At 35.2% G+C, this 27,077-nt stretch overlaps 1 protein-coding gene across 2 annotated transcripts; it reads left to right on the forward strand.

Annotated features, from left to right (window-relative positions):
- Positions 1–1,894: 1,894 nt before the first annotated feature.
- Positions 1,895–26,670, forward strand: LOC108605616. Of its 2 annotated transcripts, XM_033294457.1 has the most exons (10): positions 1,895–2,056; positions 17,580–17,765; positions 20,113–20,325; positions 21,914–22,732; positions 22,959–23,138; positions 23,212–24,076; positions 24,709–25,203; positions 25,984–26,085; positions 26,163–26,321; positions 26,382–26,670. In XM_033294457.1, the coding sequence occupies exons 1-10, from the start codon at positions 1,942–1,944 to the stop codon at positions 26,569–26,571; spliced, it is 3,324 nt and encodes a 1,107-aa protein (XP_033150348.1). In that variant the 5' UTR covers positions 1,895–1,941; the 3' UTR covers positions 26,572–26,670. The 2 variants fall into 2 exon arrangements, with proteins under 2 accessions (XP_033150348.1, XP_033150347.1); XM_033294456.1 differs by lacking the exon at positions 24,709–25,203 and having other exon boundaries at positions 1,899–2,056; positions 25,981–26,085.
- The last annotated feature ends 407 nt before the right edge of the window (positions 26,671–27,077 follow it).

A 27,077-nucleotide genomic window follows, 5' to 3' on the forward strand; every position in this document is an offset into this window, starting at 1 on the left:
TAATAAAAAGGCAAACCATTAGAAATATTAAAATCAAGCAATTAAAATAATTACTTAATAACTGCGGTAATTGTGTAGCGATAATTAATAATAATAAATATTTGACTGAAGAATGCAAATATACGAATTTATAAAAACAAATTTAAGAACATATTAAATACGCATAAATTGTAAATAAAATAAAATATATAACAGAAAAAAATTATAAATATATGTATAAAATAAATTGAAAATAATATATTAAATTGTTTTATATCACATATCATTATATCAGCAAAGCTGGCAAAAATGAAACTGCAAAGAACAGATATATATATGATAAGTATATATATAATGTTTAAATTTAATAAAATATAATTTAAAGAAATATTAAATACACATAAATGTAAATAAATATATAAAGGCTATCTAATTGCAGCAAATATAAGTTATTAAAAAAATTTAAGGGAATATTAAAAACAATATAAAATAAGTATATAAATTAGAGCAAAAATTATTATATGAATATAATAATTGAAAGTTAATATATAAATCTTTAAAGTCAACAAATATACAAATTAATAAAAATAATTTAAAATAAAAATATAAAAAAAATTAATAAATAAAAATAAATTGTAAATAATATATAAAGCTATTTATTCAGCAAATATACGAATTTATAAAAACAAATTGAAAAAAATATTAAATACGCATAAGTTAGAAATAAAATATATACAAAAATAAAATATATATATAAAAATTATATATATGATACATACATAAAATAAATAAAATAAAAGTAAAAGCAATTAAAAACATAAATAGATGCACACAAATGTTATAACAACTAATAACAAATATTAAGCAGTCTGCAAACTATAAAAAATTAATAAAATAAAGCTAAATGTAAATAAAAAAAAATTGCTTAACTAAAAATAATAAATACATGCATTGCATTTGTCTCGAATTGAATTTTTTATGCGATTTAATGCTTGAATAGATTTTTGGCAGCATTAAAATTCAAGCAGCAAAATCTATTTAAAGCCAAAATTAGGCATAAGCATGCGCGCAGCTCACACACACACACACACACATGCATAGATGGAAAGCCCTAAGCTCTAAGCCAAAAAAAAGCTTTGGCACTTGCCAAAAGCGCAGCAAGTGGCATTGGGCAGCGGCAGCGGCTGCGGCAGAGCCAACACGCATTTGCAGCTGCTGTCGACGTCGCAGTCAACGTCGCTGGCGCTGCTTGCGACGCTTTACAGCTTACAAGACGCACAACGCGACGATTTTAACTTTCAGTTGCTTTCGAGCTGCACAAGACGACGGTTGAGCTTAAAACTAAAATAAATTTATTTTTTTTTTGATAAAACAACACAGAGAGTAAGCGAAAGAGCGAAGAGCGAAGAGCGAAGAGAGAGCGAGCGCATATACGTGAAAAGTGAAAGAAACCGAACTTGAAGATCTGTGCGCGCGCGTGTGTGTGTGTGTGTGTGTGTGTGTGTGTGTGCTCTCTGCTTCGGCTTAAGCGCAACTTGAGCAGCGACTTTGAGTTTAGTTTGTGTGCCGCATGCAAAGCGAACGGAGTTCTTAGCGCAAAGCGACCTCTAGCGCCTGCTCGATGTTTTAAAACGTGTGTGTGTTTTTTTAAACAAACTCTAAATATTAACTATAGTTTTATACGTTACGCGCTTTTAAAAACTTCGCTTGTGGCTTTTTTTTTGCATATTTTTTTTCAATTAAAACTCAAAACACTGCTCAAGTTTTTGTTGCACCTGTTGCGCTTTTCTCAACTCAAAACCTTTTCTATTTTTAGTTATAAATACAAACTTTGCTAACAAATTGTGTGCGCAGCAATTTGCTTAAAATCAATATAAAAAAAACATTACTTAGGCGTTAAATTCACGCCGCAAATTTCTCAAAGTTTTTTTGTGCAACATTCGGAGAACTGCAGGCGACAAAATGCAGCGCACGCAGTCGCCGTTGACGACAACGACGACGACGACGACGACGACGTTAGTCGCGCTGCTGCTGATGCTGCTGCTGGCGCAAGCGCAAACGCAGGCGCAGAATATAGGTGAGTGTGTCAAGCCAAAGAGACGAAACACGAAAACAACAACAACAGTAACAGCAACAGCAACACTAACAATATAAGAAATAAAGATGAAACAACAACAACAACTTTGCTGGCTGGCAAACAACGAAAAATTTTCTCTCGTTTGTGGCTTGGAAGTATTTTGAACTGTCTAACTTTAGCTTTATGCGCTTTGTTTAGCAGTTAGACTTAGGCTTAGACTTATAACTGCAGTTGGTTTTGGTTTATACAAAACTCAATTTGAATGCAATTTTTTATACAAAGGAAATGAAATTGTTTTCAAAACTTACCGCATTGAAAGTTTTTGCAGCAGCTTTAGCTGTAAAGAAAATTTTTAAAAGATTGCTGCTGTAGTAATTTCAAATCAATAAATAAAAGCATAGGCTTTAATTATTAACAAAAGCAAAGGCAACAAAATAATATAAAATTAAATACAATGCTACTGCAATGCTACAAATATTTTATACAATATTTTCAATATATATTGAAAAGAAAAAATTAAATATTAAAAAGTAAACGCGTAAAAATAAAATAAATTCAATATAAACAAATTTAAAGCTTTAAAAATATAAAAGAAATTAAACTTATAAACATATTTAAAATTTTACATGTATAAAATACATATATATACAAATTTTGCTTCATAATAATAATTGAAATAATTCAACTTATAAACAAAATAAAAGTTTTAAAAATATAAACTAAATAAATTTAATAAAAAATTAAGCTTAAGTGCTGCTTAATAATAAAAAAAAATTAAAATAAAAACAAATTTTTAAATTGATTAAATAAATATAATTAAATTGAATAAAAGCAGCTCAATAATAATAATAATAATTTTATGCAATTAAAAAATAAATACGCAAATTTAATATTAAAAAATAGCACTTAATTAAATTAAATTATTTTTTTGTAGCTGCTGCAGCGCATTGAAAATTCGTTTTTAGCTAAATAGTAAACTAAAAACAATTTCCCCACTATAGCATTTATTTTTTTTCGTGTTTCGTTGTTGTTTTTGGGGGCGCACCTTAACAAATTTTTTTGCATACACTTTGCTTATGATTTCCGGTTCTCTTTGAAATGCGAGAGGCGACGCAATGCGATTTGTGCACATGTTTCCCACGCTTATAAAAGCAACAGCAACAGCAACAACAACAATAACAATAACAAAAAGCAGCCAAAGCAAGTTGAGGCGAGTTGGTTGACTCGAGTCCAAGTGCCGGCGCGAGTGGTCAACATGATTATTATATCGGTCAGCAAGCAGCAGCGTTTTGTGCACGTTAATTGCTGCGTGTGACAAAATGGGGAAACAGTTATGGGCGGGGCACGAAGCACGAAGCACGAAGTTGCAACAATGGCAAGAGAACCGCTACAAAGTGCCAAAAAGCCAAAGCGAGTGTTGACTGTAGCTGCAGTGGGCGTGGTCAAAACGGATGTTTGCTTGGGCTTAGCAGCGTCAAAATTAAATGTGTCACAAAAGACTTAGGCAACGAACTTGCTGCACGTGGCAGCACTAGTTGAGCTTGTTGCACGTGGCATGCAGCAGACAATGCCTTGAACTTGAGAACAAAAGCGAGACACTTTTACTGTTAGGCGGCAACTGCATTAGTGGCTGCCACTTAATTGAGCTTGCAACGCACCGTTATGCGCATAGAATTAATTTAAATAACAAAAGCAACAAAACTAAAACTCAAAAAAAAAAAAAAATATATATATAGGGAAAGTTTTTGTCTAACTTACAATTGTTGTTAACAATTGTTGACAAAGAAAAGTAAAAGCGGCAAAGCAAAGAGCTCAAGCTACGCTTTTGTTTAATTAAATTGCTGCCAGCTCCAACATATATATGGCTATATCTATATATCGACCGCATCATCATCATCATCATCATCAGTCATAGCTCGCTTGCATTTGCGGAAGCTTTTGCGCTTAATTGCGACGCTGCGAAAAAAGCAAAAGAAGCAAAATCAAGCATAACCAAAGCTAAGCAAAAATTGTTGCTGGGCTGCTGCAAACGCCCCACCGTTGGGGCGTGGCACTGTGCGCGCATGCGTGCAAATATTATTTTTATTATTATTTCTCGTTGTTGCTTGTGGCTGCTGCGGTAGCTGCTGCGCCCTTACATAACACACAAGGAAGTTGCAACTGGCTTGTGGCATGCAACAGGCGTTGCCACTAACGCACTCGCTTTTAACAATTTATCAATTAAAGCTTGTTGCTGTTTTTTTTTTGCTTTTTTGTGCATTGCAGTCACACTGCCTGTCAAAAGTTTCTTTGCGCAATCGTCCCCTACACACAAATTTACGCAATTTCGACTTAATTAATTTTTTTTTTTTTTTTTGTTTTTTGTTTTTGTCAATCTGCCACAAGTGGCGCACACCTTGGCACGTAGTGTGTGAAGTACTTTAGCCAGTGCATGGGGGAGTATGAAAATGAGTTTTGAAACAGTTTTGGCCTTGCCAGCCAACTGACTTTACAGTCATTTATTTTCAAGTTGCTTTCAAAATTGTTGTAGCTTCAAGTGAAAAGCAAGAGAGAGAGAGAGAGGCACTAAGCTAAGCTCAACAGAAGTCTAAGACTTCAAGTACTTAAAGTATATAATTAATATTTGTTTAGTTATATACAACTTAAATCAATAAGCTTAGTTCAATTAGCGTGTTGAAAGCTGCATTCAATATGAAAACATTAGCAAACAAAATGTTTTATATTGAAAAAGCTTTTAAATTATTTTGAAATTGTTGAAAAATTGCTTAAGCTGCAACGAAATCAAATTTAATACAAATAAATGCGCTTAAAAAAATTAGCTAGAGTTATGTATAATAAAATAATTCTTGCTATATGAAAACTTTACATAAAACTAACAAAAGCAGCAATTTATTTGATTGCTAAATTTCTACAACTAATTGTCTTGCATTAGTTAAATTTTAACAATCAATTGCATTGAAAACTAAAGCATTACGCCAAAGATTTTATATGAATAGCTCAACTAATAAAGCTGATAAATTATATTTAATTATTTTTTACAGCTTTAAAATAAACAGTTTCAATTTAGTTGCTTAAATAAAATAAATCATTTAAATGTTGTAAAAACTAGCCCAAGAAATTTTATAGCACATTTGAAAAATCTGCTTAATAAATTGCAAAGCAATGAAAGCAACAAATTGATTCATTTGAATATCTAAGATTTTATTTGAATATCGTAACTAATAAAGCTAATAATTTATATTTAAATCTTGAAAGCAATTTTTTCTGTAAAATCAACAGTTTTTTGAATAAAATAATTAAATATTATATAAATCAAACAAGCAACTGCTATTTCTATAGCTTTAAAGAAACAGTTGCTTAATAAAAAAAATGTATTATTAAAGAAATCATTTATATTTTTTTAAAAGTATAGCAAAACATTCTTTAGCTTACGCAGTTTAGAGCTAAACTCTTTAATACATTTACAAAACAGTCACCGAAATATTTTCAAATTGCTACAAAGCTTCAATTCAATTCAAAGATGATTCAATGCAATTGACAAGTTTGGCTTATGCAGCGGGTGTGTTTGGCATGCCTCATTTATATTAATATTTATATTTATTATTGCACACACACACACAAAAATAAAAAGTTTTTTTTTTGCTTTTTGTGGGCGCAGCTCATTAAAAAATCTACACGTAATTGGCATACAAATGTCAGCCAGCTGTAATTTTGTTTAAATAAATACACGCACACAAACAAACAAACACAAAGACATGCATTATATTTAAAGAAAATGTGTTTTGATTTGTTGTGTGTGCAACTTTCGCGGGTTTGTTGCCTAAGTCATTCGTTTCTATGTGCGTATGTCTCTGTGTGTGTGTGTGTCGCAGTGAAATGCGTTGAAAGTGAAACTAATGTTTAATAAATAAATGAAATTGTTTGCTATTAGCAGCCAGCGCATTTAAATGGGCAACAACAACAGCAACAACAATTGAAGCAGCATTAATTATGTTAAAGAAAAAGTTGTGTGCGACAGAATTTATGCGCGTTTTTATTTGTTGTAGTTGCTGTTGTAATTTAATTAATTGTAATTAATGTCTGTGTGTATGTCGAAATGGCAGCTGGCTGGCAAATTGTGAATCACAACACGTTTTAGCACTTGCCGCTCGCTATCAATGCCACAAGCTAAACACTTGCATCGAACTCGAAATTGTTATAAATAATTGCCTTTTGTTAATAACTTTAAACGCTGCTGCGTGTTTTTCTCTGTGTGTGTGTGTGTGTGTTGCATTTCGTCACTGGCCTACAAATATATATAAATATATATATGTTGCAATTGCTTGTAATTAATGCAGACAAAACGCTCAACAAATGAGAAAATTGAAGTAGCAAACAAATAAATAAATATAACAATTTTTTCTTTGCTTAATTATGTGCAAGGCAAAGAAAATTTTAAGCAAAGCGTTGCCATTAGTTTGGTTAATAAAATAATTAAATAAACAGCATATAAATATTAAATAATAAAATACTAAAAAATTAAGTAAATAGCAAAGCTTAAGGAAGTTAGTAAAGAATAAAAACATTTTAATATTCAACTTAATGCTTTAATATTTAAATAAATATTAAATAATGTAAAAAATATAAAAAAATATTGTAAAAATTTGTAAAATAATATAAACAAATATAAATAAATATAAAAAAATATAGATATTAATTAATAACAAATATTTAAAAATAAAAATTATAAAAAAATAATGAACATACGCAAATCGCTGTTGTTTGAAAATTAATAATAAAAATTTAAAAAAATATATACAAATATTAATAATATAACATGAAATATGCAAAATTATGTAATAATACAAAAATAATAGATAAATAATAAAAATGTTGATAAGAAATCCAGTTTTCTTGAAGCTTGGTACGTTTTAATGAATTTAATAATTTAAGTTAGTAAGCAAACAAGATATGCATACAAAATACTAATATTTATTTATATTAAAATATTATTTTTACATAGCTTATTTTATTTTTCATGCAATATTTGAAGCGCAACGAATATTTTAATTCAAATTGAAACTGCAATTTTTTATAGTTTTACTTGAAATATTCATATATTATTATTTGCATATATTTCACGCTTTAAAACTATAGCTATAGCTTTAGCTTTAACTATATGCATAGCGATTTCTATTTATTTTTATATTTCAATGCATATTTGAACGCTGCAACTTTTGTTTTGGCACCACTGTGCGCTATGTCTTAAAATGAAAATTGCCATAGCTGCGTCTGTGGCTGGGGCTGGGGCTGGCTGCTGGCATGAAGAACCCATTTGTGTGGATCATAAATGCCCAAGCGCAATTGTAATAACAATAGCAATAACAATTGCCATAGATTATGGCGCCTGAACGCCTTAGCTGCCCAAGAAAAAGCCAAAGCCAAAGCGAACTCAAGCAGGCACAAGCAGATGCAACAAACACACACATGTGTGTGTGTGTGTGTGTGTTGAATGGGCGGCTGCTAATTGCATACATGGGACTGAGGCAGGCACTTGCTGGTTCCGCAACGTTGCAGCAGCAGCAGCAGCAGCAGCAGCAACAGTTGCAGGTTGCACGTTCATTGAACGTGTTTGTTGGCCTGGGCTTATCCCCAAACAATCGGCAATCGGAAGTGATCAGCAAGCTGCATATGAATATGAATATCATCATCATTATCATCAGCAGCAGCAGCAGCAGCAGCATCATCATCATCATCATCATCATCAGCATGTAGCTGTTGTTAATGACGTTGCGCTTTCCACATGCGCCGCCACTTTGGCCAATCAATAACGCTAACGCTCTAGCCTAGCGCAACTTGCAACAGTTTGCTGCCTCTTGCTGTTGCACAGCTGCATAACAAGTTCAAAGATTTGCCTCGACTTTAGACTTTCATAAGATTTCATAATGATGCTAGCAGACTTAGCGGTATACCAAGCACACCAACAACAGCAACAGCAACAGCAACAGCAACAGCAACAACTCGGGCTTATAACAAAGTGAAATTTTTTGTTTTCAACCCACGAAATGCGGCTAAACTGCTTCTAATTGTTGTTGTTGTTGTTGTTGGCTGTTGGGCTTTTATGCAAATGAGCGCAAGAGACGCGCGTTGACAAAAACTTTAATCAAACATATACATATACGCGCAGTCGGGAGAAAGGGCCCTTCGTCACAATTATAACAATGACCAACAATAACATTTGATTTATAATGATTACAGTCGCTTCAAAAGTTTTTATTAGGCGCGTCCGAATTTATTTCTTAGACTTTTAGGGCTTCAAGTTCCGTGGAAAATTTCCAGCAACAAATATTTTCGAGAATTGCTTGTAATAAAAGCAAAAATAATGTTACTAAATTATATAAAAAATATAAGCAATTATATTCTATTCAAAATGAAGTTGGAAAATAAGTTTAAAAAAAGAATTAATTCAAAATAAATGACAGTAAATATTTCATAATATTTTGAGAATTTTTTGTAGTAAATAGAAAAGATAATGCAATATAAGTAAATAAAAAAAATATATAAAATGGTAAAAAAAATATTCCATAAAAAATGTAGTTAAAAAAAATGTAAAAAATTAATTAAAATAAATGACAGTAAATATTTCATAATATTTTACACAAGCAGCAAATATTTTGAGAATTTTTTGAACACATTTAAGTAATAAAATAAAAAAATTTATATATATTTAATTAGTTTGGCAGACAAGACACAAATGAGAAAATATATTAAAAAATGCCAGAATATTTTAAAAACGTTTGCAAATATATTAAGAATTTTTAAAAATAAGCGAAAACTAATTTATGAAAGCTACAATTAAATAATAAAAATTATATTCTTTTTACTTTAAAAGCAAACCAAAATTATAAAACAAGCCACAAAATCAGCTTAATTTTTTATAAACAATACAAACTTTAAGTAACCGTAACTAACTAAGCAAGCAATAAAAAATTTCTCTAAGTTATGCGCATTTTACAAATTTGGTTTGGGAAACTAAATTTAAACTAAATTCAAACTGATTACTAATTTCTAAGGAGTTCTAGTTAAAATAATTAAAACTACTAATGTTTGAGCTTACAAATACTTGAAAATAAGTTTTAAATAAATTTACAGCGCATAGCCAACAGTTTGCTTTGTTATGCTTCGAGCGTCTAAAATAAAAATTTAAATTGAAGTAAAAGTTATGCAAATTAAAAACAATTTTAGCTACAATTGTATGCCTAATATTCCAAATAAAAAATTTCTCTAGCCACCTACGTTTTGTTTTAAGCGATTTTTAGCAACTTTCAGTGTGACAAAGTTGCAAATAATTTAGCAATTTATAATAGAAAAGCATAAAAAAGTGTAAGCTAATAAACTGTTTTTGTTTAATTTAAGCTTAAAATTTATATATTAAAATTTGCTCTAGTTTTAAAAACTTTGCTATTGTTGTTAATGATTACTCAGCCTTTTGCTGAGTGTGCCACATTTAGCTATTTAAATATTTTGTTAGCTTTTATGCAAATTGTTTTCATAATTTACAAACGAACTTTTGTTCTCAACAAAAAGCAGCGAGAAGAAAAAAAAAAAAGCAAGAACAACAATTGTCCAGTTACGAGCTCGCCACAAGCCACAAAAATGCCATAAAAATAAACAAATGAGCAACAACAACAACAAGAACAGCAAAAATTAAAAAGATGCCAGGCCAAGCAGCAACAGCAAATGAAAATCTTCACATAGCATTGAAAAAAAAAAATTAACAACAACAAAGTTGGCAGCAGCGTGTGCAACAAATTAGGCACAAACCAAAAATAAATGCAAAGCAAAAGCAACAACAGCAACAACTGACATAAAATTGCTGCCAGCAACAACAATGCAACGAAAATTAGCAACTGCAAGCAGAACGCACACACACACACACACACACATACAGATGCGCGCACGAGCCGTAAAGCGAGTTGAGCATGCGCAGTGGCTGTGAATTGCTGCTGCTGTGGCTGCTGCTGCTGCTATTGCTGTCGTGCGTGTTGCAGGTGTTTCGCATACAGACGACCGCAGCTTGACTGCTTTTGGGCTCGTCTTGACCCAGTTTGTGTCCACAGCAACAGGCAGCAGAGAAGGACGACAGCAACTGTTCTGGTTGCTGCTGTTGCTGTTGTTGTTGTTATTGTTGCTGCTGCTGCCAACACCTTTCTTTCTACGCTTGCACATTGATTTGTTGGCTTGGCGCGGAATGCGGTCAACTGTTGCTGTTGCTGTTGCTGCTGTTGCTGTTGCTGTTGCCGTTGCTTGGCCTTGCTTTGGTCGTAGCGGCAATCAAGCGTTTCCTTTGCGGCAAAAGTGCCGCAAAATCGTATCGAACCTGTTATAAAATATGTCTCCAGCACATTCTAGACAGCGAGAGAGAGAGAGCGAGCTTGTCAGCATTTGTGGCGCAGCTTGGCTGCAGGTGAAAGATGTTGCTGTTGCTCTTGCTGATGCTGTCATTGTCTGCAGGCATTGTTGCTGTTGCTGTTGCTGTTGCTGGTTCTATGCGGCCGCTTGTCAACGTTTTATGTAACTGTTTAAGCTTGAAAAATTTATTATTGTCTGCGCGCTTTTTGCTGCTGCTTTATTATTGTTGCTGCTTACCGTTATATAAAGTCCAAGTCAACTCCAAGTCTACGCAAGTCAAGACAACATTAACTTCTACGCATGTTTATTTAATACGCTTAACAGCTTTTACACACACACACACACACACATAGAATTCTATATAGTTGCCTTTTTTATGTTGTTGTCTGTTTTTGTTAATGTCTCATTTAATTCGCAATGATGAGCAATTTTGTTAGGTAATTAATGCTGTTAAAAGAGCACAACAGCAACAGCAGCAGCAGCAGCAGCTGCTGGCTTCAGACTTTGAGCGGAAGCGCAAATCAAAAGACTTAGGCAACAAACTAAGCCAGCAGCTGTCTGCAATTGTTTATTAACAATGCCAAACGAAAATAAACTGCGCTCTCAATCTTTTTGCCAGTTAGTGTATAAACAAAATTTTGCGCATAGCAGAGCTTAGAACTTTTTTAACTAGCTAACTGTAATATAAAAATGCCAGCCAATATATAAAATTCAATGCTAAAAATATATATTTAGGCAAAATATTTAAAAATGTAGCACATATATATTAAAAAATAAAAATTGCTGCGCATAATATTTAAAATAAACATATTTATATGTATTAAATCATTTTTAATTCAAATTAAAAAAAAACTAAATTGCTGCGCATAAAATTAAAAAAAAATATACGAATACGTATTAAATCATTTTTAATACAAATTTAGAAAACTAAATTGGTGCGCATAACATTTAAAAAAATATATATTAATACAAAATAAGCAAATTCAATTATTTAATGCAAAACTCAAAATCAATTCAATATTAAAAAATTAAATAGATATGAAAGAAAATGCTAAACAAAAAAAAACTCAAAATCAAATAAATGCGATGCAATTAATGCAATAAAATATTTAATATTAATAAAGAAAATAGATATGAAAGAAAATGCTAAACAAAAAAAAAAATTAGACATTTTAAAAATAGGAATAAAAGCAAAGCGAAACGGCAAACCAAATTAAATAAATGCAACTACAAATATATAAAAATAAAAATGTAGAAAAAATAATGTACATATAAAAAAATAATGCATATCAAAATATAAAAACAAATTTAAAAATTAAAATATTAAATAAATATTAATGCATGTTGCAATAAAAATATAAAAATAATTTAAAGCATATAAAATTTAATTCAAAGTGCACGTACACTAAATAAATAGTTTATTTAGTTATTAAACATAAGGCGCTTAGGCTAAAGCAGCGCATACAAAGTTCCATATATAAAACTTTATTTTTTTAATACTTAGGCTAGTTTTTTTGCAGTTGTTTTTGTTTTTTTTTATGCGCATCTATTGCACATAAAACGCGAGAACAAAACAAAAACGAAACGTAGCGCAAAAAGCAGAAGAAATAGAAACAACTTAGAAGCACTTGCGAAATGCTTTAACAAGCTGACGCTAATTTTTCGTAGCAGACAACAACTGCAACGAGCAACTGCAACAAGCAACAAGCAACAACAACAAGAATGAAAAACTGGGTCGCAGTTGGTGGCAGCCACAAATGAAATTCTCAAAAACCGGCCAAGTGAAGCAAGCGCCAATTTATGTAAATCCAAAACCAATCAGCCTCAAACGGCATACAGAGCAACAAAAGCAACAACAACAACAACAACAACATTATAAACATGATAGGCTAACGGTTTAAGCCGTTTTTAGATATGACAAGTGTGCGTATGTGTGTGTGTCTCTGTATGTGTGTGTGAGTGTCAAAAAGAGCGCAGATGAGCGTGCGAGCGCAAAAACATAGAAAGATTTTCTTTTGAGCAACCAAACTTTGTCTATGAATCATACCAAGCTATAAAAAAAATAAACAAAAAGCAACGAAATACTGTAAAAAAGCAAAGCATCAAAAAGGGAAATGTATGGAGGCCCTTTTTTTGGCTTGTCCAGCGTACGCGCTGCGCTTTTCACTCGCTGCTATCAGTGCAAACAATTGGGTCATCATTAGGCCCAAGACAAATGACTGCTCATCTCTCGCTCTCTCTCTCTCTCTCTCTCTCTCTCTCTCTCTCTTTAGTTGCCATCGCACTTGCACTTTTCAATTTCGTAATTGAAGCGGCAACTTGCGGCAGTCGCCAGAGCGTGGGCGTTGAGCAATCAGCGCATGACGCGACCTGCAATCGCAGCAAGTTCAAACTTCAACTACCACACAGCTTCAACTTCTGCGCTCTCTATCTAACTCTATTGCTATCTCTATCTTACACTGACTGCCTTTAGTGGCACTCCACGCTGTCCAATTAGCATTATGCGCTTCAAAGCGCTGTCAGCTGTCAAGCTCATCAATTTGATTTCTTTATTAGCAACAAAATTTTTAAAAATATTACTAAAATTTTTAAAATCATCTTTATGCAATTTGCACACATATTGCTTATATATAATACAATTTAATTGATTTTAAAATAATTGCTTTAAAATTATATTAAGCTTGGCATTTTTTTTAAATATTTATAAATATTTAATTGAATCTCAATGCATTTTTTTGTACATAAATTACAAAAATTAATTTTTGTTACAAAGCATAATTATTTGCTTTAAAATATATTTCTACATTTTTTTATGTCGCTTAAAAATTTTCAAAATATAAAATATATAAAAAGTTTAATTTTAGTTAGAAAACCTTTTAAAATTCATTTATGCGTCTGATATTGTTAGCATTAAATTTAATTTTGTTTAATACTAAAACTGCAAAAAAAATTTTTATATATTTTTTAATTGTTTATACGCAGTCTATATTTAAATAAAGCTATTTTTTTCACAAAGTGAAAAAGGTCAACGGCTAAAAGAAAATTGCGGCTTGTTTGTTATGCGCCCAACTTTCGACTTAAGCTCAAGTCAAGCAGCGCAATTAGCCAGAAGTTGCTGTTGTCATAGCAATTGTTATTGTTTTTTTTTCTTATTGTTGTTGTTGTTGTTGTTGCTGCACATGTTGCAGTGCATTTAAAATGTAATTAAGGCGTCATACGCAAATTGTTGTCGTCGTGCGAATCGCGAATTGTTTTCGTTTCGAAGTAGAAAGTGCAAATAAATTGTAATTAGAGCAGCAACAAAGTTGCAGTGAAGAAACAAACAAAATGGGGCGTTGGGCGTGGCACAAAGCCAAAGCCAAAGCCACAGGTGTTAAGCCCACAAAGCAGTTGCCAAGTAATTGGAATTTTCTTTGTCAGTCAAGTGAAGGATTAAATAGTGAGCAAGTTGATAGTACAGTAAACACGCTATATGAACAACTTGTGCTGTGCAAGCAACAGTGAAACTTTTGTATAAGAAACTTTTTTGTATCAAAAGGTGCAAAAGAAGAACAAAAAAAAATTGAAGATTGAAGGCAGCTAATTAATTGCATTAAAAACTAAAATAAGGCCTGCGAGCTTATTATTTATTATTACAAATATTTTTTATTTTATTTATTGCAAAATTTAGTTGCATATAAGTTGCTTATATAGAATGCTTACTGTAGATTTTAATGCTTTGTTTAGTTCTAAGCTTTGTAGCCAAATGAAATGCAAGTTTAATTAGTTTGACTTGACATATTATTTAATTTATATTTATTTAAATTTCAAAAATATACTGACTGCATATAAGTTGCTTATATAGAATGTTTACTGTAGCTTTGTATTATTAGAGTTCAAATGCAATTTAAAGAGTTTAACTTGATCTAAACCTAAGTGAGTTCAAGTCGATTTATTAAAATTTTATATATTTTGAATGCTGCGCGCTGGTTCATTGAACTAGTTCCGCAGCCGCTTAGCTAATTGACATACATTAATTCACAGACAATTAACATTTCAGCTGCATTTATCAAAAGTAAAAAAGCAACAACAATGCAACAATTGTTGTAAACACAGCTACGACGCCACTGGCAAAAGGGGGGGTGCTTAAAACTTATTGTTTTGGCTTTGGCCTTGCTGAACTCGCTCAAAAAAAAAAGCTTTCGCTTTTGTTGCTCGCATTTATTTTGGCTATCAACGCAACTGCAACTATTGCTGTCTCTTTCTAACGCTGCAACAACAATGGCCAAGGCGTTGATGGGCAATTTGTTATAACAATAAGAGCAGCAACAACAATGTCCAAGCAAAAATCATAACTGTTGGCATTATTATTATTTTTGTAGCAAATGCATGCCACATGTTGTTGCCGCTGCTGTCAGTGACATTGTGTGTGTATGTGTGTGTGTTGCAAGTGTGTGTGCTATCACTTTCACTTGGCTTTGGCGCATGTAGAAAGCAAATGAAAGCAAAGCAAACAAAACGTAGACGCTGCTGCCAAAGTGGAAGTAAACAAGAGCAACAGCAACAGCAACAGCAACAACAACATGCAACATTGCCCTATGCCTTGCAACTGATATTTTCTGCTTGGCCGCCTGCACAAGCTTTACTTTATTTTTTTTTGGAACTTTTGGAGTTTCAGTTTGAGCGCACAGCGTGGGAGAAATTATTTAGCATGAACTTGATTTCTTAATTTTTTTTTTTTTTTTAAATTTAGCTGAACTAATTTCATTTGTGACGGCGCGGCAACAACTTGCTGCACCGTTATGATGAAATTGCCAAAGCAGCAAGGCACTTGCCACACGGTCCACGCGGCGGCGGCTACAACATGTTGCAGCTGTGTCTGTGGCTTGGAAAGTTGCTGTTGCTGTTGTTGCTCGCGCATTTATGGCAACAGCAACATGCAGCAAGCCAAAGTTGTCTAATGAGCTGCCGCTGTGCAGCAACAACAACAACAACAACAGCAACAACAACAATTGCTTTTTAGCTAGCAGAACAGCACAACACTCTAGGGGGAATGTTAATGTTGCACTTTGGTATGTGCAACAAGCAACAAGCAACAGTCAGCCGCAATTCAGCGCAACATATATATTATATATATATATATATCTATTGCTACTGTGCGGTCAAGCCAATTCAATGATGTTCATGACATGCAAATGCGCCTGGGAAAAAAAAAACTGAACGCCACGAATGTTAAATTATGCTAAAAAAAAAAAAAAAAAAACTGCAATTGGCAACTGCATCAATTGTCAGTTGTGCATTGCTCGTTGCAGCAATTATGCTATAATTAACTTTATTTGATTCTACCACATAAAAAAACAAAATAGCAAAAACTAATTAATGTTCAAACTTCAAACAATTACTGAGCGTGCTTGAGTTCAATTTAATTTATGTGCATATATATTTAATATATTGCTTGCTATATAAATAGCTTTGTTCAAATTGAAATTTAATGTATTAATTACTTTAAGCTTTAATTAAAACAAATGTTCATAAAATAGCAAATGCTTTAAATGTGCTTAAAGCTTGGACGTAAACTTTAAACGATTCAAGCTTTGACTTAATATTATATACAAGTTATTTTTGAGAATTGTTTTATTAAAGAATCCATAAAAATATGTTTTATATAAGAATATGCTTTTACAGAGCTTAAAGCTCATAAATCAAACAGATTTGAGATCTAGCCTTAATTTAATCTAAAGTATAAGTAACTTTTGTTAGTTGTTTTATTAAAGACTAAAGTATATAAATATATTTAGTAGCTTATATAAGAATTTATGCCTTTAAAGAGCTTAAAGCAGATTTGAGTACTTTGATTTTTATTATAATATTTATGCATAGATTTTATGACATACAAAGAGCTTAAAAGATTGCAGTAGCTTGAGCTTTAATTGACTTTAGCTTAAACACACTTAAGCTGCTACTAACTTGAGCATTAATTTGTATAAAGTTTAAGTTTTTATTGTTGTTTTTATATCGAATTATAGCATATAGTTTATAAAACTAAATATGCATTTTAAAGAGCTTAAAACTTGCTTAATTCAAAATATAAAACATTCAAATATTCCCATATATATTTAATTTAATGCATTAAGCTATAAAGCTATATTGAAAAAGCTCATTAAAGCTGCGCTTGATGCAAAATTCAATTTAAAACAACATAATTTGTAAATTTTTAATTCAAAGCAGCCTTAGCCCATTTAGCTGCTTTCAAGCTTATTAAACAAAAACTAACTAAACTTTAAAAATATAAATTGCAATTTGGAGCGTATGCAGCAAAGGCAAAACAAATTGCAGCAGCATCAGCAGCAGCAGCAGCGAAAATTGTTGCACAAGTCGCGGCGGCGAGTTGAAAATGACGTAAAGCGAAGAATGCCGAGCTAAACTGATGCTGGACACACAGATGCTGATGCGATATATATGCATATATGTATATATATAGCTTTGTTGTTGCCTGCGATTGTTTTTCTCACGCTTTGCATTGACAACAACAACAACAACAACAACAACAACAAGTCGCGAGCTGAGAACATTTTGCAATGTTGAATTGTTGGCATTTTTGAGGCGTTTGACGTTAACGCCAAGCAACGTGGCCAACAACAACAACAACAACAATAAAAGAACTGAACTCACAGCTTTATGGCTAAGTGGAACGGAACTTGCTTAATTGCTGCAGTCGATGCCAGTTAGCGACGTTTGCAAGCCCAAAAGCTGCTCAGCAGCGTGTTGGCCAACAAATGTGGTCAGGATAAGCTGAAGCAAGCCAAAGATGCTTTAAGTAATAAACAAAATTTTTAGCCATTCTAGCTATCAATAAAGCAATCAAAGCAACAGAACTTAGGGCTGCATAAATAAATAATTTATAAAGTTTATCAACAAATGTTTGCAGGATAAGCTTAAGCTGCAAGCCACAGCTGCTTGCTTAAGTTATAAATAAAATTGAAGCATCTAAATAAATTAATTAATCAAAGTTTAACATGCTAGCGCCTTAGGCTAGCAATAAAGCAATCAAAGCAACAGAACTTAGAGCTGCATATATAAATAATTAATTAAGTAAAAGCTTATTAATCAAACGACTCAACTTCTAATTCTTCTTTTCTATTTGTTTTTGCAGCTGCTGTTGATGGAGCCTGCAGCTTTCCCGGCTCACCAGCGCACAGCAGCGTGGTCTTCTCTAGCGCAAATCTAACCCAAGGCACTGTCGCCTCCTATAGCTGTGAGCGTGGCTTTGAGCTGCTCGGGCCGGCGAGGCGTGTCTGCGATAAGGCGCAGTGGGTGCCCGAGGGTATTCCATTCTGTGGTAAGTACGCAGTCAAAACAAATGACTTAAGACACAAACTACGCAGACAAATTAGCACCCAAACAAAAATTGCCAATGATACCAAAAAAAAAAAAAAAATTAAAAAAAAAAACTTTCACCATCACGCACGTAAGAATGGAATTCCAAATTTCAAATGCAAAGTTGTCGTGCCGCGTTGCCAAGTCGAAACATGATTAACACACGGCACACAAATTGGGCTAAACTATCTACGTGTGTGTGTGTGTGTGTGTTGAAAGCTGCTGTCACACATACAAAAACACTCGAACATATTAACAATCAATAGCAGTCAAGCTGAGAATTTTACAAAATATATTGACCCACATTTGCGTTTTTTTTTTTTTAGTAGCTTAACTTCGTTCATTGGCCTCTTTTAACGCTTCCCACTTGCCCTCACCCTGTCTCTCTCTCTCTCTCTCTCTCTCTCTCTCTCTCCCTCTCTTTTGCTCTCTTTCGCTTCTGTGTTTGCCTTGTCGACAACAACTTCCGTTTTGTTTGCGCGCCACAAACAGCAACAAAACTAAAACGAAATTTTCAATTTGATTGACAGCAGCCGTTTGCACGCAAATTGAAATGAAATTGAATGTAAAGCAGCTGCTGGCACGAAACTACACAAAAAAATTTGTTAACTGACTTGGCCAGCCAGCTGCAATAAAAAAAAAAGGCCCCCCCAGAGCAGCGGCTAAGCAAAATGTTAGATCAGTTGTGTGGCTTTTATATACAAAATTAGCTCAATGAATTTTCAATTTCAATTACTAAATACTTTTAATTAACAAATAGTTTTTATAACGTACATTTAAATTTATTAATTCATTGCTGGCAGCAAATTTATTTTTGTAGTTTTGGCTAACGCAAAAAACAAAATATGAGGCAATTGAATAAAATGCTGCTTTCAATTTATTTGAGCTAATTTTGAAAAAATCTAATGCACCAAAAATATTTCCAATTTTTTTTTTATATTTTGAACAAATTTTTTTTTATTATAATTTTTATATTTGATAATTTTAGTGAATTTTCCCTTATACAATATCAAGCATTTTATTTTTTTATTAAAAATATATAAACTTATTTGTAGTTACTACATTGCTACAAATAAATGTTACTTAATTGTTTAATTATTTATGCATTTAAATTAGCTACAGCTTTTGTCAAGTTCTTTCAAAAAAAAAAAAACCTTAACGGCTTTTTGTTGTGCTGATTTATTTTCTTTTTTATTTAATTTGTTATTTTAACTGCTTTTGGCCTGACGCTGATTGCAGACAACAACAACAACAACAACAACAGAGCAGACAAATTATGGCTGTTTGGTTGTTGGCTGTGAACTAACTGTTAACCTATAGCCAGCGGCAGGCAGCGGCAAAAGTCCATTGATTCAATTTCAACGTAGCGAGCGCACATGTATTTCTCTTTTTTATTTTTGATTGGTTTTTTTTTTTGGAAAAACAATAATAAGCGTGGCGAGCAGCATGGAGAGCAATTGAGAAGAATTGTAAATAATTGAAATTGAATTAGTGGCAATTAAAAGCATTTGTCACACAGCAGTTAGCCCAGAACGAAAGTGCGAAGTAGAAATTCGAGGGCAAGAAGCTGTAACTGACACCTTACCATGAGCTCTAAGCTGATTGTTGCTGCCGCCAACTTGAATTGCTGCTGCTGCTGCTGCTGCTGCTGCTTGTTGTTGTTGTAGAAAGTCAGCAATGTGCGCGATGCGATCTGTGAGAGAGCGTCATGGCAAGTTGACTGCCTGCCTGACTGCCTTTTTATCCGACAGATGCATCTGATTAATGAATCTCAATGCCGACACACAAATGCGTAGCAATGTAATTAAGCCCAGCTCAAGTAATGAAAGAAAAAGTTATGAGCAAAACAAACCCAAAAAAAAATTCAACAAAAAAATGAAAAACAACGAACACACACAAATTTCACTTTTGCAATTTACTTTGGCCGAAACACAATCAAGACAACAATCACTGATTACCAAATTCTCTACCACAAATTGCCCCAACGAAGGTTAAACCAGCAACAACAACAACAACAACAATTTGACAATTTTCGACGCCACTCAGAACCTTTATTTCATTTTCATTTTTCTTTTTTTTTTTTTTTGGTCTTCTTGTACTAGCCAAGAAGCATGTCAGGGCCACACAATACACTGAGCGTTTTAGCCCTGGCCATTTTGTATTGCAGACCTTCAATGACTTCAATGTGGGAAAATGCGCAACAATGCGACAAAATATAAATTTAAGCACCCCCATTCTCATTCCCATTTGCAAATTTTAAATACTAAAGACTTAACTTTTGTTACGCTTCGTTCTCTCTCTCCCTTCAGTTCTTAATGTGGCCGCTGGCAAGGCGCCTATGCAAATTTCTACAGATGGCGCCGGTGCACCACAAAAGGCCATTGATGGTTCCACCTCAGCGTTCTTTACGCCGGAGACCTGCTCGCTGACCAAGCCGGAACGCTCGCCCTGGTGGTATGTCAATCTATTGGAGCCCTATATGGTGCAGCTGGTGCGCTTGGATTTTGGCAAATCATGTTGTGGTAAGTGTTAAATAATTTCAAATAATATTGCATATTGCTGTACTAAATAATTACTGCATAAAACTATAAGAACTTTGTATAATTACTTGTAATTGCTTTAAAGCTGCAGCGTGTAATTTGTATAAAATTTTTTATGTTACTACATAAAGCTATAAAAAACTTTATATAATTACTTGTAATTACTTCAAAAGTGCAGCAAACAATTTCTATAATTTTTGAATTTGAAGTTTTAGAGCTTATAAAATTTCTAGAAATTCCACATAATAGTAAAATATTTATAGCAGTCTTCGTATTAATTTTTGATTTTATGATTTATAGCCTCATAGAAAATTCAGCTTGCAACTTGTTTTTACATAAAACTTTATAAACTGAGTAGCTTTTTTTTTAGTTAACCCAAAAGCAAAGCGCATTTAAAATAATTAAGCAACAACCCAATATTAGCCTTAAACTACGGCTTAGTACTTAGTGCATGGGATCTCTCAGTACAGTTCATTACACCTTGAGCACCGTAATCAATGACAATGGGTCGAGATATAGGAGAGAGAGACTTAAGCTGAGGCGCCACAAAGCGTGGGCAAAATGCCAAATGCTGCACGAAATTGAAAACTCACCTGACAAGCTCCCAAGCTCTGCTCTAGAGCAGGCCAAAGATTTTTTGTTTTTTTGGCCAGCAGGCAAAGGGTAGCCCAAAGTACGACGGCAAAGGCAAACAACTGTCGGACGAGTAAACAAAACTGAAAGAGCGAAAGAGCAAGAGTTAGTCTCAGTCTCAATCTATGGAGGCCAATGTGATTTTCCCTAATGCTTTCACTTGGCAGCAGCAGCAGCAGCAACAACAACAACAACATCGACAACAACTGTGTGGCTTTAACTTTAGCAAATGTTATGCGATTTTCGTGCGAAGTTTTTTTTTTGTTGTTGTTGTATTTTGGGCGCACTGGCATGGGCAACAAAATTTATGATTACTTTCACTGCCAACTGAACTTGGCTGACCCATGATGACAGCAGCAACAACAACAATTGCAACTGCAACTCGCACAAGGCAATGCCAACAAGTTGTATACCCTAAAGCTATCACAAGTGCTGACTGTCAATTAAAAAAAAATATATGACTAAAGCCAAAATAAATATAGATATAATTCCCATTCAAATAACTTGGATGAGCATATAAATAAAATATTCTAAATATTCTAGACTTTTTTTAAAAGCTGCCAAGGGCTAATTTACAATTATTTTCAATCATAAATAGCAAATAAAGTTAAATATTTGCTTTTGGCTAACTAACAAAAAATTATACATAATAATTTAAATGCATTATTACATTTGTTTGTTCGCTAATTTAATTCATTATATATAAATTTTTTTAATATTATTATTTCTTGCTTGCTGAAATTTTAGATGAATTTGTAACATGTTTTTGTAATATCAATACATTTTTATTTTTATTTTTATTTATTACGCTTAGTACAAAGCAATTTATTTTATAGAGTATTCTCTTAGTCTACTTACCACTTACTCTCCAATCTCACACACTTGTTGCTTATTCCCATCATCAACCGCTTGTTTTTCTCTTCTTTCTTATTCGCAGGCAATAAGCCGGCTACAATTGTGGTGCGTGTGGGCAACAATCGTCCGGATCTGGGCACGAATCCCATATGTAATCGTTTCACTGGTTTGCTGGAGGCGGGACAACCATTGTTTTTGCCCTGCAATCCACCGATGCCAGGTGCCTTTGTCAGCGTACATTTGGAGAATAATACACCGAATCCATTGTCCATATGCGAGGCATTTGTCTACACCGATCAGGCGCTGCCCATTGAGCGCTGTCCCACATTCCGTGATCAGCCACCAGGCGCATTGGCTTCATACAATGGCAAATGTTATATTTTCTATAATCGCCAGCCATTGAATTTCTTGGATGCGCTCAGTTTCTGTCGCTCACGCGGCGGCACACTGATCAGCGAGAGCAATCCGGCGCTGCAGGGCTTCATTAGCTGGGAGCTGTGGCGTCGCCATCGCAGCGATGTTAGCTCACAATACTGGATGGGCGCCGTGCGTGATGGCAGCGATCGCAGCAGCTGGAAGTGGGTGAATGGCGAGGAGTTGACTGTATCGTTTTGGAATCATCCTGGTGGCGATGAGGATTGCGCACGCTTTGACGGCTCCAAGGGCTGGCTGTGGAGCGATACCAATTGCAATACGCTGCTCAATTTCATTTGTCAGCATCAGCCCAAGACCTGCGGCCGTCCTGAGCAGCCACCTAATTCGACAATGATTGCGCTCAATGGTTACGAGGTGGGCGCCCAGATTAAATATAGCTGCGATACGAATCACTTGCTTGTGGGTCCTGCCACGCGCACGTGCTTGGAAACCGGATTTTACAACGAATTCCCGCCTGTTTGTAAATGTAAGTGTAATCGATATATCGATGTTAAATGTAATGTAAATGTAAACGTTTAAGCTAAGATCCTGCAGCTGTTAAGCTCGTGCTTTTCAGCACGATCGATAGGCACAACTATCGCTAAATGCCGATAGCACCGTAGCTTAACATTAACAGTGGCTGTAAAATAATTCCTTGCTGTGTTTACTTCTAACTTTGCAAGTACTTTTGTTAATTAAACTATTTATTACAGATATTGAATGTGGCTTGCCTGCTAGCATTGCCCATGGCTCTTATGGACTGCTTAATGGCACAGTGGGTTACCTCAGCCTGGTCAAGTATGCCTGCGAGGAAGGCTACGAGATGATTGGACGTGCGCTGTTGACTTGCGACTTTGATGAGCGCTGGAACGGACCGCCGCCACGTTGTGAGAGTAAGTTACTGTTGCTTATAAACAATAATAATGTTTATATTTATAATTGTATCTACTAATTCAATAATTTTAGTTGTGGAATGCGACACTTTGCCTGGCAACTACTACAACACCATTATCAGCGCACCCAATGGCACCTACTATGGCTCCAAGGCAGAGATTAGCTGTCCGCCTGGCTATCGCATGGAAGGACCACGCATGCTTAGCTGCCTGGCCACCGGACAATGGAGCAGCGCGCTGCCACGCTGCATTAAGTTGGAACCGTCTACCTTGGCTACACCACCAGCACCTGTGGCCACGCCCTCAACGCCAGCGACACAACCACCACCACCTTACAGACCCAAACTGCCGCTCAGCACAAGTCGCGCACCGCCCGCCTATCGTCCAGCCACCAGCAGCGCCACACCCAGCACAGTGGGCAATTATCCACACACGCCCAGCACGCCACAGGTGGAGATCAATGGCGAAAGCGACTCCGAGGAGGATAACATCAATGTGCCCGTGCCTGGCACAGTACGCGAAGAGTTCCCGCCACGTCGCACTGTGCGTCCCGTGCTCATACCCAAGAAGCCCAGCAGCACGCCCGCTACAAGCAGCAGCTCCAGCACCACGCAGTATGCACCACCGGCGCCAGTATCAACTTATGCACCAACGCCACCACGCACACGTCCCACATCCCACACGCTGGAGACGACCACACGCAATACACAACAGATTATACTCAACTCGCATCCGCAGGATAATGAGATTGCCGATAGTGTTAATATACGTCAAAATCAATCGCCCAATGTTAATGTGCCCTTCGCTGTCGATAATCCCGATCGCAAGGAGACCAAGGAAGCCAAACTCAATCTGGGCGCCATTGTGGCGTTGGGTGCTTTTGGTGGCTTCGTATTTTTGGCTGCGGTTATTACAACGATTGTTATTCTGGTCAGAAGGTAAGTGCGACTGTGTTATCGTAATTGTTATCGACTTGAGCCATATATAAACTGCGTTTGGAAAACTGGGAATGAAACCGTACGAACAGTTATGAAATTAGTGTGAACGATTTAATTGTAGTTTAAATTTATAATTTTGTACACTAGCTAGTTTTTTTAATTCAAATTCTAATATGCACAATTACTGCCTATCGATAATATCGATAATTCGAAATACGGTTTCATTCCTTAAAACGACACTTGTTATCTAAACCACTCTAAACCTATCCGTAATTGTTACTCCCCGCTTTTCAGTGTTGTTTTTTTTACTCTTATTAAGTTTACTTTTATTATACTTTCTGAAAATCTCTATAAAATGCTATACCCCCGGACCTTACACTCATTTACTATCTCCCATGTTGATGCAGCCGCTTGGTCTCTCTCTCTCTCTCTCTCTCTCTTTCGTTCATCTTGCCATACACTTCATACAAATAGCTGTATATAAGAGAAGTAAAAGAGATTTTCTCAGTCGCACACACACACACACACAGACACACACAACGAACAACAAACGCTTTCTCTTTTCTTGTTGTACAACTCTCTTTTTTCGTTTTCGTTTCTCTCTCTCTTCACTTCGGCAAATCATTCGTCAGCACCCCGAACAGCAAACGGCGGCACCTTGCTAAACATTTTACCAATTACCATCATCATCATCAACATCACCAGCAGCAACAACAACAACAACACCAAAGGCAGCAGCAGCGACGCCACAAGAAGCAGCAGGAGCAGCAGCACCATTTGCCACCCAGAGGAGTCGCACCACCGCTGCCGCCGGCACGTCTGCCCAGCTATGCCACAGCAACCGCCACAAGTGCCACCAGCTATGCGTCCACGGCGCAACTGACACGTGGCAGCGGCAAGGGCAGCGGTAGTCGTGGCGGTGGTGGTTTGACTGGTGGCTACCACTTGCGTCTCTTTGGTGATGGCTATGGCAGCATTAGCTCTAGCACACGCTGCGAACCAGCGCCATCGCTCTGGTATAGCGTGCTAGCATTGCCCTTTGATGATCAGAAGCTGGCACGTCGTGAGCTGAGCACCTATGGGCGTGGGTATAGAACACGCGCGGGTCTCTTTAGTAACACGCACATGTAGAAGTATATAGAAGAGAGCGCAGTTTTAGAACTGAGAGAGCACGCAAGCATTAAATGCAAAGCGTCAAGCCAAAGAGCGAAACCAAAATGGAAACGAAACAAATTGAAATGAAATGAAAGTGAAACCAAAACCGTTAACTACCTGCGAATTATAAGAATGGAACCGTGTGCCAAAGATGAGAGCTACGACCAACCAAACTACCTAATAAAACACACACAATCAAACAGCAAACAATCAATAATTATAGCGATAATTATATCGGCCATAGACGCACACACACAAATGTAAGCCGCCATTTTGTAACATATCAACAACAACAACAACAACAACACTACAACAATTAAATACTCGAACACAAACAACAACAACAAAAAACTCTGGAATACACGTTGAATGCGCTGTGGGGGCTGCCTCTTTGCTGTTTATTTCTTCCATTTCATCAATCAGTCAATCAAACAAATCAATCACTCCACACATCAACAACACTCAACGCACACGCTATTCTCTCTTTCTTTGTCTTTGTGCCTGCTGCTGTTGCTCTCTTTAATTTACTATCGCTCTCTTTCTTTCACTCTCTCTCTCTCTCTTTCTTTCTGTCATTTCATTTGTGTAGTTTTGTTGTTTGTTGTGTCGCTAACACTCGCTCGCTCGCATTCTTGTAACTAACCACGCCCTCGTTCTAGTTTGTTCTACATTAGCGCCCACTTTTATTTAAACATTTTGTTATACAACATATAATTAATTTGCTCTATCTCTTTCTTGCTTTACTCAAGCAGAAACCGCACCACGCAACATTATCGTCATCGCGCCTCGCCCGACTGCAACACTGTGGCAAGCTTTGATAGCTCCACCAGCGGATCACGCAATGGCCTCAACAGGTTTGTGTCTCAACTAAATTTAAGGGTTTGCAACTACACTACAGTTAGCTAATCTACGTTTATTCTATATGCTTTAGATACTATCGTCAAGCCTGGGAGAATCTGCATGAGTCCGCCTCCAAGAATAGTTCGCATAATGCGCTGCGCCGTAAGGAAACACTGGATCCGCCCAGCATGACGCGCTCCCGTGACAATCTGCGCGACAACATGCAACGCTCACGTGAAAATCTAGACAGGTGCGTCGCCTTTTCTAACTATGTACCACGCCCATAGCTTATAGCTTTACATTCTTTTAGATGCGGTCGCGATAATTATGGCATGCGCGACAATTCGGAAATGGTTGTTTCGGATGTTTGTTTGAAGGGCGAGAAGAAGCGACATCATCACCATCATCACAAGAGCAGCTCACGCAATGGCGACTATCGTGATCAGTCGGCTGGACGACGTGAACATCACAGGCACAGCGGTGGCGGCGGACACTATTGACCAACCATGATTATAACCATTAGCGTGGAGCAATAGCTAAAGCAAAAGTTCGGGCAGCAAACACAATTAATTGTTTATAAGCGAATGTGTGTGTGTTTATTTTTTTTTAACTATTATTATTATTATTATTGTATGTGTGGGCCAGCGCTTTAGTTTTATGTTTATAGCGAATCCAACAAAACCATTATAAACGTTCATTATAAGCTTTTGCAAGTCAATAGAAGCGCCTACCTTAGCTATATCATATATATATATATATATATATATACTATATGTATTTAGAGTTGATTTTATAGCGCCTCACCCAACGAAGCGTCTCGTCTGCAAAGTTTTTTAGCTAAAGTTTTTTTTAAATTAGTTTATGTAAAAAAAAAACAACAGACGTCTTTTAGTTTTTAAAACCACAAAATCAAATTGAATTTATACAAAGCACCATCTAAAACAAAAAACATACAGTTTCCTTTGCTCTAACCCCCATATAATTTCTCACAGAAAATTATGTGCAA

This window comes from Drosophila busckii, chromosome X (assembly GCF_011750605.1).
Source record: "Drosophila busckii strain San Diego stock center, stock number 13000-0081.31 chromosome X, ASM1175060v1, whole genome shotgun sequence".
Classification (NCBI taxonomy): domain Eukaryota; kingdom Metazoa; phylum Arthropoda; class Insecta; order Diptera; family Drosophilidae; genus Drosophila; species Drosophila busckii.

What these genes read in the sequence shown, in the direction of transcription:
- LOC108605616 (XM_033294457.1), top strand. Translation starts at nt 1,942, where the DNA reads ATGCAGCGCACGCAGTCGCCGTTGACGACAACGACGACGACGACGACG. An exon ending in CGAGGGTATTCCATTCTGTG is followed by an intron (nt 17,766 to 20,112) that starts GTAAGTACGCAG and finishes CTCTCCCTTCAG; the next exon opens with TTCTTAATGTGGCCGCTGGC. An exon ending in CTCTTTAGTAACACGCACAT is followed by an intron (nt 25,204 to 25,983) that starts GTAGAAGTATAT and finishes TTACTCAAGCAG; the next exon opens with AAACCGCACCACGCAACATT.